This window comes from Vombatus ursinus, unplaced genomic scaffold, assembly GCF_900497805.2.
Source record: "Vombatus ursinus unplaced genomic scaffold, bare-nosed wombat genome assembly UNPS02014821.1, whole genome shotgun sequence".
Taxonomy (NCBI): domain Eukaryota; kingdom Metazoa; phylum Chordata; class Mammalia; order Diprotodontia; family Vombatidae; genus Vombatus; species Vombatus ursinus.
The window spans coordinates 11,906,397-11,924,346 of NW_020954599.1; the positions used below are offsets into that span (position 1 = coordinate 11,906,397).

At 39.5% G+C, this 17,950-nt stretch overlaps 1 protein-coding gene across 2 annotated transcripts in view; it reads right to left on the reverse strand.

The window, feature by feature from the left end:
* The window catches only part of TBCK (TBC1 domain containing kinase), a 256,604-nt gene that overhangs the window by 17,790 nt on the left and 220,864 nt on the right, over nt 1-17,950 (reverse strand). For both annotated transcript variants that reach the window (XM_027837556.1, XM_027837554.1), the window contains exon 25: nt 4,987-5,146. In XM_027837556.1, coding sequence (XP_027693357.1) covers nt 4,987-5,146 — 160 coding nt within the window. The remainder of the gene's footprint in view (nt 1-4,986; nt 5,147-17,950) is intronic.

Below are 17,950 nucleotides of genomic sequence, written 5' to 3' on the forward strand. Positions count from 1 at the left end.
TATTTGGCTTGTCAATTTAATTTCACTACCTCTCTAGCAGCAACTGAGAGCAAAGCAAAATTGAGTTCACCCTGATTGCGATAACTAATATTCCATGAGCTCAAGAATAAACTGTGCATACTTCAGGACATTCAGCTCTGAACTCTGCTTTCCTTTTATGCAAATATAATTTTGCTCATGGCACATTCAGACATGCTTGATTAAACATTAGCTCACTGCTTCCTTCAGCCTTTAGGGTGAAGAAAATTAAGGGGTTTGCTGATAGAGTGGGATTTAGTACAACTTAATCCTGACCCTGGGCAGCCTCTTTATGGGAGCCCCACATGACACTGGGGTCTTTGCCACCCCAGCTCTTCCCCTCTGTGGCTGAGAACTGGGTTTTGTTTGCAAGAGGGATTGTAGATTCTAAGGGTTTCCTCAATGTGTCACTGGAGGGTAGCTTGATGGCTGTATCCAGGCCTGATGAACTAGAGTTGAAGATGGAGTGGCAGATGCAGAGGAAAGGCAGTACTCTTCCTAAATTAACTCAGTGACTTAAATTGTTTTATCATTATTTTTTTAAACTTAACTTTAGATTTTATTGCTGCAGGGAGCTCTGAATGAACAACTCCCTCTACCAAAGCGGACTGGCACCTGCTGATTACAGGCAGCTGGATGCTCTTAAATGAGATATTTCTAAAATGCTTAGCACAGAGCCTGGCATAGAGCAGGTGCTTAATAAATGCTTGTCTGTCTCCCTCCCTCCTTCCTTCTTTTCTTTACTCCTTCCTTCCTCTGTCCCTTCCTGAAATTAAATGATTTGCTTTGGGTCATACAGACAGTATATGGCAGAGGCCAGACTTGAACCTAGATGCGACCCTGCCTTGCAGGAAATCAATTTAAATTATGCAAAGTAGTCAGCAGAGGCATAATTAGCACGGTGTCAAACACATTCTAATCACAGACAGTCCTATTAGAAAGAAGTCATTCCCACAGTTGCCTTTTCTTGGTAGCACTTAGCAGAGTGCCTGGCAGATAGTAAGTGCTTAATAAAAATGCTTGTTGGCTGACTGTTCCTTCTACTCTTTGTAAGTTCCAACTTCCAACACATTTGGTCATTTTAAAGTAATTTCTTCATATCTATTTTACAAAAGACAGAACCTCTTACATAATTCTCATAGCAAATGGGTGACTATAATTTCCTGCAGGTGCACGCTAGACAAATGGCTCATTTATTCTTTCCTAGCGTTTCCAGGAGCCATTTTGCCGCTTGTGATTTTTCAATGGTTAAGCCATATTTGACTTATACTTGCTTCTTTTCAAACCAGTAACTTTCTAAGGAGGTAAAATCAGAAGAATTAAAATCAGTGCCTCCTGTCTTATTAACAAAAAAAAAATTCCCAAGCCCAAAGTTGGACTTGGCAAAACATCACAGTCTTTTGAAATCCCAGTTTGTCAGGTTGCCTAGTGATGGTACCTCCAGCATCTCTTCATAGCACTTGACTAGGTTTTGAAGCTAGCAGTCTTCCAGCTGCCAAGGACTGACTTCAGTTCAGAAGAATTGTTATCTTACTTCTTTCAAATCAAGGCATCCCAAATAACCAGTGCTAGCGGGGCCACACCTGGAGAGGAAGTGCAAACTACACCTTTTCAAAAGGTTCTTAGATACCATCTCATGAAAATTTCTGGTACACTTTAGTAACCTGGAGGTGGAGGCCTGGAAGGCTGAGCTCAACTCTGGAATCTTTCATTCACACTGGTTTGCCCCCCACCCCCCACTAGACCCCACTAGACTAGGTTCCCTATTATCCAAAGGACCAAATATAAAGTCACCTCTCTGGCTTTTAAAGCTCTTTGCAACCTGGCTCCTTCCTGCCTTTCTGAGCATTCTCATACCTCACTCCTCTGATCTGCTGACACTGGACGCTGCGATGCACCTCTGGGCTCTGAGCATTTTTACTAACTCTCTACCACACACGATTTCCTCCTGGCTTCCTTTAAAACTCAGTTAAAATACTCCCTTCTGCAAGAACTCTTTCCCAGTCCCCTCCTCTGTGACTATCTCCCAATGATCTAGTTTATACCTTGTTTGCACATTGTCTTCCCACATTAAGAGTGTAAGTTCTTTGGGAAGGGACCGGTTTTTTATTTTTATTTTGCTTTTTCTTTGTTTGTAAGTTAGCGCTGAGCAGTGCCTGGAATATACTAGGTGCTTAATAAATGCTTGTTGACATGAAAGGCCATGGAGTCCAATCTCTTTATTTTCTTTCTTTCTTTTTTTGGGGAGGGAATTGGGGTTAAGTAACTTGCCCAGAGTTAGACAGCTAGTGAGTGTTATGTGTCTAAGGCCGGATTTGAACTCAGGTCTTCCTGACTCCAGGGCTGGTGTTCTATCCACTGGGCCACCTAGCTGCCCCAATCTCTTTATTTTACAAATGAGGAAACTGAGGCCCACGGAGTTTAAGTGACTTACCCAAAGTCACCCAAGTATTAAGTGTAAGAGGAGATATTTGAACCCAGGTATTCGATTCCACAGCGAGTATTCCTTCCATTGCCCCATACCGCGCCATCCAATAGCATTGATTAAGTATACACTCACGCCTAGAATGACCTCAATACCAGATGCTCAATAAATACTTATTCACTTGAACTGCTAGCTTGAGTTAAGTCAGGTAAATCATCCCCATGCCTGCTCCTAGAGGAGAAAATGCCAGTGTGGTAAACAAACAAATACTGTATATGCAAATGCAAATAAGTAAATATTTTAGGGTTTTCTCCAGTTCTAGAAAATGACATTTTAAAATGGTCCTCAAACTTAATTTTGAATATGAAATTGTAATTCTAATAATTAATAACAATGAAAATAGATAATATGATTATTATAATATAATGATTAATTATCATAACCAATATTGGTAGAGTGCTTTAAGGCTGTAAGCTAGCTGGGTTTGGGGAGTTCCAGGATTAGAGGCCCAGGTAACCACTCTGCCTGCATCAGGCTTACAAAACATTTTATGGACATCTCATATGACCCTCACAATAAACCAGTGAAGTAGTATAGATAAAGCACCCCCATTTTACAGAAGAGAAAACTGAGACTGGGAAGCTAGTATCACAGAGATAGTGAGAGAAGGGATTCAAACCCAGCTGACTCCAAGTTAAGACTCCCTTATGCCACACTTTTTCCTAGCTGAATTCATATAGCACTGTGAGATTTACAAAGAGCTTTTCTCATGACAACAACCCTGAGGGTAGGCAGGACCATAAGAACATATATCCATGTCTGGCAGGAACCTTAGAGACCACTGAGACTACCCCTTCTCCCATTTTACAAATAAGGAAACTGAGGCACAGAGAAGTTAATTAACTTGCTCTGGGTCACACAATAAGCTTTTGAGGGGGGATCTGAACCCAGGTCTTCCTGACTCCAAGTCTAGTGTCCTATCCACTGAACCATTATGCGTTAGTCTTTTATCTCCATTTTACTGCTGAGTAAATGGAGGTTCTGAGAGATTAAAAGATTTGCCCGTGGTCCAGCGAATGGGACTCAGACTCGGGTCTTTTGACTCCAACTTCAGGTACCTTTCCATAACTACATCATAGTCACATCCATATTGGCATATGGTGCCTTGGAAGATCACGCAGCAGTAGAAGTTTACTATAAGAGTAATGATAGAGATAAGATACTGGCTCACACAGACGTACTTTTCCTCTGATTGTAGAATCTGTTTGCATCTGGAGAATATCACAAACATCTGGTAAATCTGATGGCAATACAGCCCATAGTGCCTGTTCTTTTCTACGATTCGAGCTAGGGGATGCCCTACCTTGTTGTTGTTGTTGTTGTTTAGTCATTTTTCAGTTGTGTCGAGCTCTTTGTGACCCCTTTTGGGGTTTTCTTGGCAACCACTGGAGTGGTTTGCCATAACTTCAACTGATTTTACAGATAAGGAAACTGAGGTAAACAGGGTTAAGTGACTTGCTCAGGGTCACACAATTAGTAAGTGTCTGAGGTCATATCTGAACTCCCATCTTCCTCACTCCAGGTCCATTTCTATCCACTGTGCCACTTTGTTGACTCTAAAAACCAACCGATTGTTTCCATTTCCTCTAATTTATGTGAAATGCAACTTTAAGCTGGATCTTTACTCCCTATGAGATAGTGACTACCCATGAATCAGTTGGGTTTATGTTGTCCTCTCTGGCTGATGGGTCCTGAGGATGATCTTCGTGGATGAAAGAAGGATCTCCCAGTAAAATTCATTCAGGTTATACCGCTCAGCATGCCTACCTCAGCATTTCTGTAACATGGCCAGCTGAGATTAATCATGGAGGCCAATGTGCATATGGTTCTAACTGGAGAATGTGAGACAAAGTTTCCAACAGCCTGTGCCTCTAGGAAGAAGATGTGTTTGTTTGAAATGGCCTCTGGCCAGGGAATTCCAGATATGAATTACCCTCATTGACAATGTCTGCATCACTGGAATGTGCAACTTGGATGAAGACATGAGTTAATGCTCATCTTCATTTCATAAAGAACTCATTCTTGAATAGTTAATTTTATTCTAGTCTACCCATGAGAAAGCTCCGAATATTGGACAAAGTATAACCCAGACTCCAAGAACCTTCATCTTCATTCTGCCCTTACTACAGCCACTTCAGCAGCCTGTTGCAGAAAGACTCAGTCTTCTCCAAGCCCTATGTCTACTCCCTACTTCAAGGGCTATCTTCTTTTATGATGACTGAGGTAACACTTCTGCTCAGTCCTCTCTCAATAATACCAGACCCTTGCCCTGTGAATTCAGAAAGCAGGTAGAAAAGAAACCCACTAATGCTTTTGATGCTGAACATTGAAAAAAAAAATACTGTTTTCCTTTTTTTTCCCCTCCCAGTGGAAAAAGTATAAATAAAACCGATCTTCATCCTTTGCCTTACTTGTGAATCTTGGTATGGTGGGTGGAGAAGAAAATTCACAGGTATGGATATGTTGTCCAGGGAGCAACTTACCTCTGCTGTATGTTTTGCCACATTTCCCACAATGACAATAACTTTCCCTTTGAAATTCTGGAGCATGGCAGTGGAAGGGCCTTGGGAGAGCTCTCTTTCTGTGGTGAATGCAGAGTTGAAGGGAATGCTGATGCTACCTGAAATGTGGCCTCGATTAAAACTGAGAATAGGGAAGGTCAAGGAAAATTCAGTGGAGTTAGTGCAGACATGAGAGTGATGGAAAAACCTTAAAGCAGTATCAGAATAAGCACACAATCTTAATATTTATGGCACGTTAGATTTAGGATCAATACATGAAAATACACTAACGATAATAACAACTAGCATTTATATAGTGCCTACTATATGCCAGACACTATACTAAGTAAGCACTTTGCAAATATTTTCTCATTTGATCCTCACAACAACCCCAGGAGGTAGGTGCCATTATTATTCCCATCTTACGGCAAACAAAGTTAGAGTGACCTGTCCAGGGTTCCATAGCTAGTATGGAAGGCTGGATTTGAATTCAGGTCTTCCTGACTCCAGGCCCAGCGTTCTATCTATCGCACACGAATAAACGTAAGAGGTACTGTGGCATAATGGAGAGTGGACCTGAATTCAGCTCCCACCTCTGATACTTACTAGCTGTGTGACCTCTGTAAATCAGCCTCTCAGTGTGCTAGGCAGTTCTCTGAGACCATAAATGGCAGAGAAGATGCTGATATTCATTATAATCAGGAGTCCCTTCTCCTATCCCTACATCAGTACATATTTCTGAGATAACCACTACAAGTAGACAATGAGTTGAGTCAAGAGTTTATTAGGAAAAAAAGAGAGATGGCCAGATGACATCCTTTTACCACAAACACTCTCCCAGGCAGGTCCCAGGGTCAAATCTTGAGACGCCACCATCTTGGAAGAAGGAAAGAAGGGGGGCGGTGACCTAAACAGATATGGAGAGGGGCAAGGCAGATGCCAGGAGACTGCAGCTTACTTCCACTGATGAAGGAAATCATCAAAGAAAAGTATGACTGGGAAAGGAGGTGGGCTTATTGAGCAGTGAGAGGAAGATGGGGAGGGGGTGGTTGTGAAGACATACGGCACAACATTATCATTATGAATTTCACTTGACAAAAATGTATGAATAACTTGAAATCTTCCTTGATAAGGGAAGATATCCAAGCAGATGATAATTACAGTAAATGATATTAGCTACCATTTATATAGCACTTTAAGGTTTATAAAATGGTTTACATTCATTACGTCATTTGACTTTGTATGAAAGTGTGGTCTGTCAGGCTCAAGTATCTCTTCACTCCAATCCATCCTCCACATAGCTGTTAGAGTGATTCCCTACCTCCCTTTTATGATTTAGTATTTTATTTTTCCTTAATTACATGAAAACAATTTTTTAATTCTTTCCATCCCTTTCTGTGCTTCTCATTGAGAAGGCAAGCAGATATAGGTTAGACATGTGTAGTCATACAAAACATATTTCCATATTAGTCATGTTGTAAAAGAAAATACAGACCAAAAAAAAAACCCCAAGAAAAACAAAGGAAATAAAAAAAATCTATGTTTCAATCTGTATTCAGACATCATTAGTTCTTTCTCTGGGGAAGGACAGCATTTTTCATCGTAAGTCCTTCAGAGTTGTCTTAGATCATTGTATTGCTGAGAACAGCTAAATCATTCACAGCTGATCATCTTACAATATTGCTGTTACTGTGTACAATGTTCTCCTGGGTCTGCTCATTTCACTTTGCATCAATCCATTTAAGTCTTTTCAGGTTTTTCTGAGAGCACCCTGCTCATCATAAAGTGATTTTTCTTAAGCACACGTCTGACCACGTCATTTCTCTGCTCGATAAACTCCAGTGGCTCCCTATTACCTTCAGGATCAAACATAGAATCTTCTGTTTGACATTCAAAGCTCTTCAAAACCTGGCCCCTTCCTACCTTTGCAGTCTCCCTATACTTTATTACCCTCCATGCACTCTATGATCCTGTGTTGTTCTTCTAACATGACATTTCTTGTTTTCCCACCTTCTCAACTGGCCTCATTCCTCTAATGCTTTCCCTTCTCACCTCTGTTTTCTAGCTTGTCTGGCTTCCTTCAAATCTCAGCTCACATCCTACCTTCTGCTGAAGGCCTTTCCTGGTGACCCAAGATGCTACTGCCTTCCCTTCTAGATTACTCTCCACCTAATTTGTATGTACCTATTCATTTACATGCTGTTTTTCTCATTAGAATGGAAGCTCCTTGAGGGCCAGGATTGCTTCTGCCCTCTTTGGTTTACCCCAGAATTTAGCCCAGTGCCTGGCACATAGTAAGAGTTTAATAAATGTTTGTGGACCTGACATGTCATTTTGGGATAAAAAGAAGCAAATAGCTCACCAAAAACACATAAAATTCCTTAGGGAACAACGCTGAGTGACTTTCTAAAGTTGTATGGAAATACCTGCTGTGGGAAAGTAAGTACTAAATGGTGCTTGTGAGTCAGGGCTCTTGCAGAGTACCACTGCCTGTCCAGAGTGAGATGCCTCAATTCTCCCTCTTAGACTCAGTTGACTCTTCTTTTCAATCATCTTCCCTTTGAAAGCGGGCAAAGCTGCTGTTCCCTCAGGGATACGGTCATACAGTCATTCTAGCACCTGTGTTTCTGTACTATCCATGCCACCACAGTAGTTCTCACTGACCCCCTGAAATCTTAAAAATACAAAGGGAAGAATGCTGGAAACACTCTGGGATTGCTTTCCACGAGGCATCTTTACAGATATCAAATGTAATTATAATGAATTTTTCTTCTTTCCCTTAACTGCCTTGCTGAAAACCTGAAAAGATGTTTGTGTATCCATGGAAGCTTTTCCTCCTTGCAAGCTGACTCCTCTTCACATGAGTTATCACAAAAGCCTTTTTGTTTCTCTAGTGCCAATCTCACTGAAAGCTTACACTTATTTCTTCTCTCAAGCCATATCAAAGGCTTAACAAAAAACCCATTCAAAAAAAAGCCTCAGTATCTCTGTTTCTCTCCCTCAGCCAATCTGAATAAAGTCATTAGGATACTTATTCCTATAGATTTAAAAGAGTCAGAACACTTAAGCTAGTTTTACAAAGAATAGGGAAGAAGCAAGGGAGAGTCCTTAGGAACATCTCATTCAGTCACTCGTGCAAATGGAGACAGAGAAAATTGGCATTGATTTTTCTTGACCTGATGGTTACTTTGTTGCCTTCCACTGTTTCCGGGGCCACATTTCATTTTTTAACATTAACTGTTACTCTTCCATTTGGGCTACAGTTCTTTTTTCATCTGCATTGTCGTGTGTGTGTGTGTGTGTGTGTGCGCGCGCACAAAATTTTGGCCTACTTTCCCTTGCAATAGTTGTGATGACTGATTATTTCCTATTCTTAATTTTTTAAGGGGGAGGGGAAAAAAGCATTTGCTATTTTCACGAGGAAAAGCATCACAAAACTTCAGGAAATATCAAAGGGAGATAGGACTGACTCCAACATCCTGGTGTCCATTGCTTACACCTAATTTGGAAGAGGCTAAGAATTAATGATCACTGATACATCCCCCTTCTTGGATTTCATCAGCACAGGGAGTATAAAGGTTTGAACACACCCAACATGCAAAAAATGGTATGAACAACAGCCCTCAGCACATAATTGCTTTGCCAGCACTTTCACCTTTGGTAAATAAGTACTTTAAAAATCAAAGTTTCCCACACCACAAATTAAGAACATGACAACCTGAATGAGCCTAGAGAATTTATCTTTATTTATCAGTCCTAAATCAGGTTGCCAGAGACAGCTCCTGCATTTGTTAAACAGCACTTCAGAACTAATAACATTTTCTTTTGCCTTAGTGTCTTAATAGTAAAGCGATGATATATAAATCAGTTACACTCAAGGCTCACTGAAGGTTAGATCATAGGAATCCTATTTTTTAAAAAGCAACTTGGATTAAATATATGAAGGACCACAAAGTGTGTGACATACTGAAACAAAATGAAATTATTCCTCCCTACTACACACAATGTGGACAGTACTTGGAAGACTGAAAATTTAATAATTCCAACTTCAGTAGCAAAGGCAGCTAAAAAAAAAAGCAAACTGAAAGAGTGTTTTGATTTATAATGGTCATTTACACTCCGTTCTAGCCTCAACCAGCACATTTGGGAGTCATTGTACATCTGGATGGGTTTCAGAAAAGTCAAGGCTCTGGTCTAGTGAATTCAAAAGTGGGTGTATCCATTTTTCATACCTGTCTACTTCTCCTTTAGGCAAAAGTGTTCTTCAGTCACAAACAATATGAACTTGTAATCTTGCTTGAGTTTTTTATGGTTGTGTCCTTTAGTCTGAGGTACAAATACATTTCCAATATGAATAATAGAATGTTTAATAAAATAAGACTATAGTCAGAATTTAACTGATTAAGGACAGGTGGCCCATAACAAAATTCAAAATAAGGCCAAACCTTTTAAAACATGTTCAGTTAATTTAATATCTTCCTCTGAAGTTCATAAGTTTAGTTAAGGGAGGAAACACACACAAAAGCCAGGAAAAAATATAAGAAGAAAAAAAAATGGTGTCTTCTATTATTCCCATTGTAGTCCAAACAAAAAGTACTGGAAAATATCCAAGAACACCTACTTTCCTTATGAAACTTCCAATCCAAATAAGTTTGGTAAGCATGAAACTTTATGAATGGGCATCTTAAAATCTTTCATTCTTAACTGCAATATTACCAAATAGGCCAGGAAGAAAGGGGGTGGCCTAATGGCACATTTGTGCCTTTACAATGGCCTTAATTTTCTGTTTAATCAAGTTAGACAATGCATAAACTGAATTATTCAAGGAACTGATTTTCTCTAGTTATTACTGGAGCTTTAGCACCTCTAACCCCAAATCTTATGGGCAAAGGAAGGGAAAAGTGTGTAACATGGAGTAGACATTTTTTACTCTTATTCCCATAATTTTTAAGACTGTTGAAGATATTTCTTTTACCAACTTTTCAGATCTTCCTATTACACATATTAAAAAATTAAACCTCTGAAAAATGCACACTTCATAAAATGTTGAAATTTTTGTCTGGATAGGGCAAGGTAGTAATGGAGTAGTGAAGAAGCTGCCAGCTTATGGATATATGAAGTCCCTGCCGGTTTAAGGATATATGAAGTCCTTCAAAATCCTCTGACCCAAGCTAACTGCTCAATCCTGCCATGAATCTGGCAAAGAGACCAGGATGTGTAATTATATTCTGAGATAAGCACTTTACCTTTGCCCTAGGGACTTTAAGTTTCATTCTAGTGGACTTTAATGGAAAAGACAAGTAAGTACAGGTCCTGCATGTTAAGCTAAGTTTAGAGATGAATACACCATTATACATATTTTTTGGATTAGGACTGTCACCTTATTCCTTTCTTTGTAGTTTAGACAGATACCTTAATTCTCTGAATTGAGGGTTTAAGAATCTGGCTACACTATTGCTTGTTTAAAAAAAAAAAGCAGTTATGGGTCGTGCAATAAGTCAGACATCAACACATTCACAGATGTCCTTGAATGGGGTGTTTCACCATTAGATACTTGGTGGCTTTAGCAAGATTCCGGTGCTAAGAAAGTGGTGGCACAGCAATTAGTCAATCAGTTAGTCATTCAGTAAACATTTGTTAAGTGACTTGCCCAGGGTTACACAGCTAGTATGTATCTGAGGCCAGATATAAACTCACAAAGACGGGCCTTCCTGACTCCAAGCTCCATACTCTATCCACTGTGCCATCTAGCTACCCTGTGTCTGACTCTTTGTGACCCCATTTAGGGTTTTCCTGGCAAAGATACTGGAGTGGTTTGCCATTTCCTTCTCTAGCTCATTTTACACATGAGAAACCGAGGCAATCAGGGTTAAATGACTTGTCCAGGGTCACACAGCAAATAAGTGTCTGAGGCCAGATTTGAACTCAGGAAGAGTAGTCTTTCTGATTCCAGGCCTGGCACTCTATCCATGGCTCCATCAGGCTGCCCTAAACACATGTGCAGGCACTGTGCTAAGCACAGAGGATTTAAAAAAAAAAAAAAGGCTCAAAACAGTCCCTGCCCTCGAAGAGTTCACTCATCCAATCTGCAAACTCCTTTCCCACCAGAGAGATACTGACTGATGCTCATGGGTCACAGGGAGAATTATATGACCCCATATACTCCTTGTTGCTATTTTTACTATCATCACATGACTACATTCAGGTAGCAAGGTGTTAAGAGCAATTCCTACCAAATCCTACAGTAGTTTTCAGCCTGATTTTGGGGGAAGAAAGGGAGGTAATGGTCACTTTAGCTTTGAATGACCAGGAGAAAGAGATTGTACCATGCTTAAACATCTTTGTATCTTTAAATTTCAAGAATACCAGGACTTATACCTATTGGTAGGTGAGAGAAAGAGTTAACTGCATAATTTGCATGGGGAATCTTAATCAGGTTGGGATCATTAATTACCAGCAGAGAGCTCTACTGTGGGATTGTGTCATGGAATCAATATTTGGGAGAAACAGAGCATACATCTTGTTTTCAATGAGGTTGTTCTAAGAGTAATGTTTGCTGTTGGGTGATGCACCTCATTTTCTAGAAATACAATAGGCAGGACCATGGTATTATAGGTTTAGAGATGCAATGGAAGTCTATTAAGGCAAAGCCCCTTGTTTAACAGATGAGGAGCTGAGGCCCAGAGGGGTCAAGTGATTTGCCTAGGGTCACACAGCTCAACACCTGAACATAAGTCTTCCTGACTCCAAGTCCAGTGTCCTATCTGCCATACTATACTGCTTTTCATCTAGTACAACTCACAAAACCTCCATTCTCAACACCTCCAGGACTCTGCCTGACGACATTTCATAAAGGAGAGCCTATTACTTCCCACAGTAGTCTACTCCATCACTTATGATTCTTAGGAAAATGTTCCTAATGCTCCACTCAAGGGCATCTGTAAACATATTGTCCAACTTTTGCTTTTCTTTTGACAAGTATTTGAAAATACTTGAAAGCACCATCAAATTTCTCCCTGCTTCCAATTATCTCTTCTCTAGTTTAAACAATCCTTCAAGTGATCATGGTAGGATCTTGGAGTCTTTTATCATTGTTTACTCTTGTCTGGTGGGACCCAGAACTGAATATAATACTCCAGATGTGGTCTGACTGGAACAGAGTACAATGAAAAAAGAAATTACGATGCTATCCTTCTAAAACGATGACTCTCTTAATGCAGACTAAGATTGCATTAGTTTTATTTATTCACTTCACTTCTCTCTCTCTGTGTCTCTGTCTCTCTGTCTCCCTCTATGTCTCTGTCTACTTCTGTCTCTCTCTCTGTCCCTGTCTCTCTCGCTCTGATGCTAAATCATATTACCGGCTCATGCTGAGCTTTCCTGTAGGAAAGCTAAGTCCACTAAACCCGTAGGCCTTTTTCAGTCTAACTGGGGTCTAGTCATGTTGTCCCCATCTTGTTCTGGTGAAATTGACAGAATCCAAGCATACGCCAACATGTACCCCTATTGAATTTCATCTTATTAGGTTTGGCCCCATATTCTAACTTGTCACAGTCTTTCCGGTGGTGCAAATTGATAAAGCGCTGGACCTAGAGTCAGGAAGACCTGAGTTCAGATCTGTCCTCAGATACTTACCAGTTGTGTGACCCTGGGCAAGTCACTTAACTTCTGTTTGCCTCGGTATCCTCAAGTCTAAAATGAGGATAATAACAGCACTTACTTTGCAGTTTTTGCGAGGATCAAATGAGATAACATTTATAAAAAGTGCCCGGCACATCTAGGTACTATGTAAATACCGATTCTCTTTCCCTTCCCTTGCCTCTTTGCATTACACCTGCCACCTATCCCTGCTAAATTTGAGTCATCCGCCAGTTTGATAAGCATGTCATCTATGCTTTTCTCCAAGTCACTGCTTTAAAATATTAGACAGTAGAGGGCTAAGGAAATATCCCTGGAGCGTTCAGGTAACTCCTTCAGAGATCTTCCACACAGATATTTAAGGTGAACTTCAAAGTAGTTCTGAGACACTTGATGAACACCCTGATTTCCAAACTCTCTGGGTCAATACTAGATAAGGTTTCAATTCCAAATTCAACTTGACACCACTCCAACCAAAAATCAGTCAGTCAGGTAGCATATTAAGCATCTACTATACATCAGACTGTATTAGCCAGTGGAGGTACAAAGACTAAAGACAGTGATTGCCCTCAGGGAGTTCAGAGTCTAAGGGAGGAGACAACACACAAAACAACTCAGCACAAGCAATCTATAATGTGAAGTTTTTAGAAATGGGCATGCAAGAAATCTGGCCTTATCTACCTCCTATGACTTTAGAAGCTTAGGTCCTTCGGGTCATTTCCAACGGTTACAGACCAAAGTAAGACTAGTCACATTTAGGACTAAGGGTGTAGAACAGTAGATCTGACTTCAACCAAATGAGAATGAGTCTCCTCCAAAGGGTTTCTGTTTAGAGACTGGATCAACATTTACATCAATCAGACCACACAAAACATAAATTCCAGGAAACTCCAACTGCTAAATATTTAGAATTACTGAAGAATACAACTCCTCAGAGCCTAAATCACCTTTTCACAGATGAAGGTCTAGGACAGAGTTCTGCCATACATCCAAGCACGGGGGCAGGGCAGGGAGGAAGAAGAGCAGGATACGGACAACAATCTGGCAAAGGAAAGCTGCCGGAATAATACAGCATCATGAAGACCTGGGGAGAAAAGAGTGTTCAGGAGACGCGGGCAGTCAAGAGTTTCGTCAGGGAGATCAAGAAGGATGAAGACGGAGAAAAGGTCACTGGATTTGGCAATTAATTTGAGTCTTGGGGCACAAAACCAAACTACAAGAGGTAAAGGAATGAGAGGGAAGAAAATGGTGGCAGTCCGTATAATGGGCTTCTATCTGAAGAACTCCACTGATGAGGAACCTACTCCCCATGAAGCCCTTTTGTACAGCCGCACTTTTCACTTCATTTTCCTTGAATTTTAAATTTAAAAAAAATTTCACTTAATTTTCACTTAAATTAAACCAAAAATCTACCATTGAGACTGCAGATTCTTTTCGGGGCAGCAAGGACTTTCCACTTAATGTTGAAGCAGCCTATTAAAGCTACCTTGTTCAACCGAACTCAATACATGTTTATAGTATGCTTATCACGTGTGTGTGTGACAAGAAGCTAGGAGGGATAATTAATATACTGATGGCAGGATCAGATTTCAAAAGAAGTGACTGGCTGCATTCAGTAAGATAAAGTTTACTAAAAATAAATGCAAAGTCTTACACTTTGGTTTAAAAAAAATCAACTGCATGCATACAGTGAGAGAGAGGTAATTGGAAAATAGTTCATGTGAAGAGGACTTGGGGTTTTCAATGAACTGGGAAGTCTACAAGAATCACCACTTTGACATGACTGAAAAACTAATGTGATCTTTGCCTGTGTTAATAGAAACATCATGCCCCAAAACAAGGGAGGTTGTAAGTCCCATGGTTGGACTATATCAGCTGTATTGTGTACAGTTTTGGGTGTCATATTTTAGAAGGGATATATTGGCAAGATAAGCTTGCCAATCAGGGGAAAATAAGAGAGTCTGTGGAGGTGGAATCAGTTATACTTGGTAACTGATGAAGATCAGTCAAAGCCAAGGGGGATGTTTATCTTGGAGAAGAGGAATCGTGGGGAAGATGTAAGAGCTGTCCTCGAGTATTTTAAAGGCTGTCATTCAGAAGATACTGTTATTCTGTGTGGCCCTTCCCTTAGAAGGAAGGAAGCTTTTGAAGAAATTCCTAATAATCAGAGTGGTATAAGAGTAGAATGGACTGCCTCATGCTCCCATCACCGAGAATTTCAAGCAGAGGAGAGAGTGGGAATGTTATATAAAGGATTTTTGTCAAGGATATTATAGAAAAGGTTCATCTACCTCAGAACGAGAGATGAACCAGATGACCTCTAAAGTTTCTTAGTTTCATTCCATATAATTTTGTAATAAGTACAAATTTGGTGGCATGCTGGATAAATGTTTTAACAACTGGCTCTCCAAAAAAAAAAAGTATGTATTTTCAAGTTTAATACATTTTCTTCACCACTTTAAGTCAAGACAATCTACAAAGCAATAAACCAAATCCTCTTCTGGAGTGATTTCTAAGGCGTAAATGTTTATACTGAAAATTTAACAATTGGCTCTTGTGAGTTGGTTCAAGCTGGCTCTAATTCACCTCTGGCTATAATTCACATGACTTGTGCACTGTGATGGTTGTCAGAAAAGGGGAGATCAAAGATGATTTTAAGGCTTTGAAACTGGGTGACTATTTACAATAATTTCAAATTATTTGATAGAGGCAGATTAAAGTGATGACAGGAAGCTAGGGAAGCATTATAGTATAATAGGGTGTTGGATTCGGCATCAGAGAACATGAGTTTTGGTGCTGGTTCTGTCTTTTCCAGCTCTCAATTTATGAACGTGCTTTTAAAACATCCCACTTATAAAAAAAGCTAAAGGACTGCTTTACTTACATAAATATTGGAAAATTACGACAGACAAACTTTTCCTATTGAAATGACCAGTAAAAAAGAAAAGCAAAACAATGAAAATGATACAGGAAGAATATGAAATTTGGGACCTGACTTTAGGAGCACAATTCAAAATTAATTTACTTGGGGAAGAGCGATGATGAGTGCGGAGAGTTTCTTTTCTTCTACCCTAAAGAAAATAGAAATTTTGGCCTAAGGAAAGTGGAACTATTTCAAGACCACACTATAACCAAACATACAGCCACTTTTTATCAAACAACTTGGAAAACTCCTACAAATCCCAAAGTTTAATTATAATTACATGGAGTTACTTGGCAAGGACCAAGAGTTAGTCTATGAAGATTGATGAGAGAATATATTTAAAAAAAATACAGGAATTTTAGAGAGTTTTACTTAGAATGTATCAGAATAGAAGTATTTAGATAATATTGTGGAAAGCTTAAAACAAAGGGACATAAATGGATTAAAATCTTTATAATTATCTCAGTTTGTAGATGGAGAGACAAACCTTTCAATTCTGCCCCCAAAATATGCTAAAAAGGAGATAAGTTAAAAAACAAGACGCTGCATTTTGACTGGCTCTGTCTATACAAAGTCAAAACACTGGCTGATGTTGCCAATTCAGTGAATAAAAATCAGCCCCCACTATCATTTCACCAGTTAATTGACTCCAGGCAGAAAGTGCAATAGCTTTGAGGGCTCAGAGATCATTTCAAGATTTACACACAATTTTGAAGTACTTAAATTGACTCTATAAAAACTCAAATTTAAATACAATTTTAGCAGTGATATTAGAGTACGACTAGGTAGGCTGCCTCATCTTTAAAATTAGAGTCTATTCTCAACCAACCCCTTCCAATCACTATGACTATGGAGGCCCAAAGTGGTTACCGAATGTAGCAGTTCCCGATCTCCTAGCAGAGATAAAACTTTTCTCAAAGGAAAGTGAAAACTATCAACTCAACACACATTTATTATTAATTATAATGATTTATTATTAATTATGTACATATGTGGTGCTGTTCAGTCATTTTTAGTCACGTTTGACTCTCTGTGACTCCATCTGGGGTTTTCTTGGGAGAGATACTGGAGAGGCTACTAACTGTCTGAGGCTGGATTTGAACTCAGGAAGAAGAGTCTACCCACCGTACCATGTAGCTGCCCCTACACACATAGATATACAGACATGGCAAATGATTGGGGAAGTTACACAGTTGAGTGACTGGGAGGACGATGTTTTCTTCAACAGAAACAAGGAAATTTGGAGGAAAGGTGGGGTTAGGGAGAACATAAGTTTTGTTGTGGATGTATTGAGCTTGGGATGCTAATGGGACATTCCATCCAAACTGGAGCTATCCAATAAGTAATTAATGATGAGGGACCGGATTTCAGAAGTAGAATTAGATTGGGTCGGATTATACAGATTAGAGAGTCATCTACATAGAGATGGTAATTGAATATGTGGAAAATGTGAGATAACCCCTCAAAAAGAAGGTGAAATGAGAGAGGATAATTTTGAATGAAGTAGCCTTTAACTTGAGAAGTTATGTCTTCCCAGACTTTCTCACTTAGAAGCACCTGTTACAGAATAGCCATCATTTTTAAGAATCCAAAGCTACATATATTAGAAAGAAGGAAAGTATTTCCAAATTTGGTTAAATGTATAATTTCTATGCAGATGTTCCTCAAAAGACTTTTCAGTAAGTTTGATTACATTCTGATGCTCTAAGTTCTTCTCCAACCCTAACCATACTTTCCTCTATTGTCAACTGATATTTAAACAACAAAAAGATCAAGAATAAAACAATACTGGAAGTATCACAATGAGGTTTGTCTGCATTGCATGGCATGGCATGGCATGGCATTGCATATATTCTGGGGAAGTGTGAAGCCAAGAGATGGTCTCATTTATAGTCAAGCTAGGATATTACATAGTAGTACTAAGTACTACTGCGGGCAGCTAGGTGGCATAGTAACTCTGTTTACCTCAGTTTCCTCATCTGTAAAATGAGCTGGAGAAGGAAATGGCAAACCACTCCAGTATCTCTGCCAAGAAAACCCCAAACGGGGTCACAAAGAGTCTGAAACGACCCAATAACAATAAACAAATAAATAGTGCTAATGTGCAATAAGCCTTTTCCTTTCCTTGACTTTTCTGAATTCTGAGCAGGGAAATAGAAATTGTAATTTGGTCTTGTTTGAATAAGCGAAATTCTGCCTAAGGATACATGAAACAAAAAGATCAAACAATTTGATCTTTTTACAATTCCATCTTGTAACGACATCTTGCCTTTCTATACACTGATTACATATTAGATACAAAATAATTTAACAATTTACAACAAATTATTTATTTTCTAAAACTGCTCAAAATCCACATCCATTTGAATATTTTACAGGGGGGGA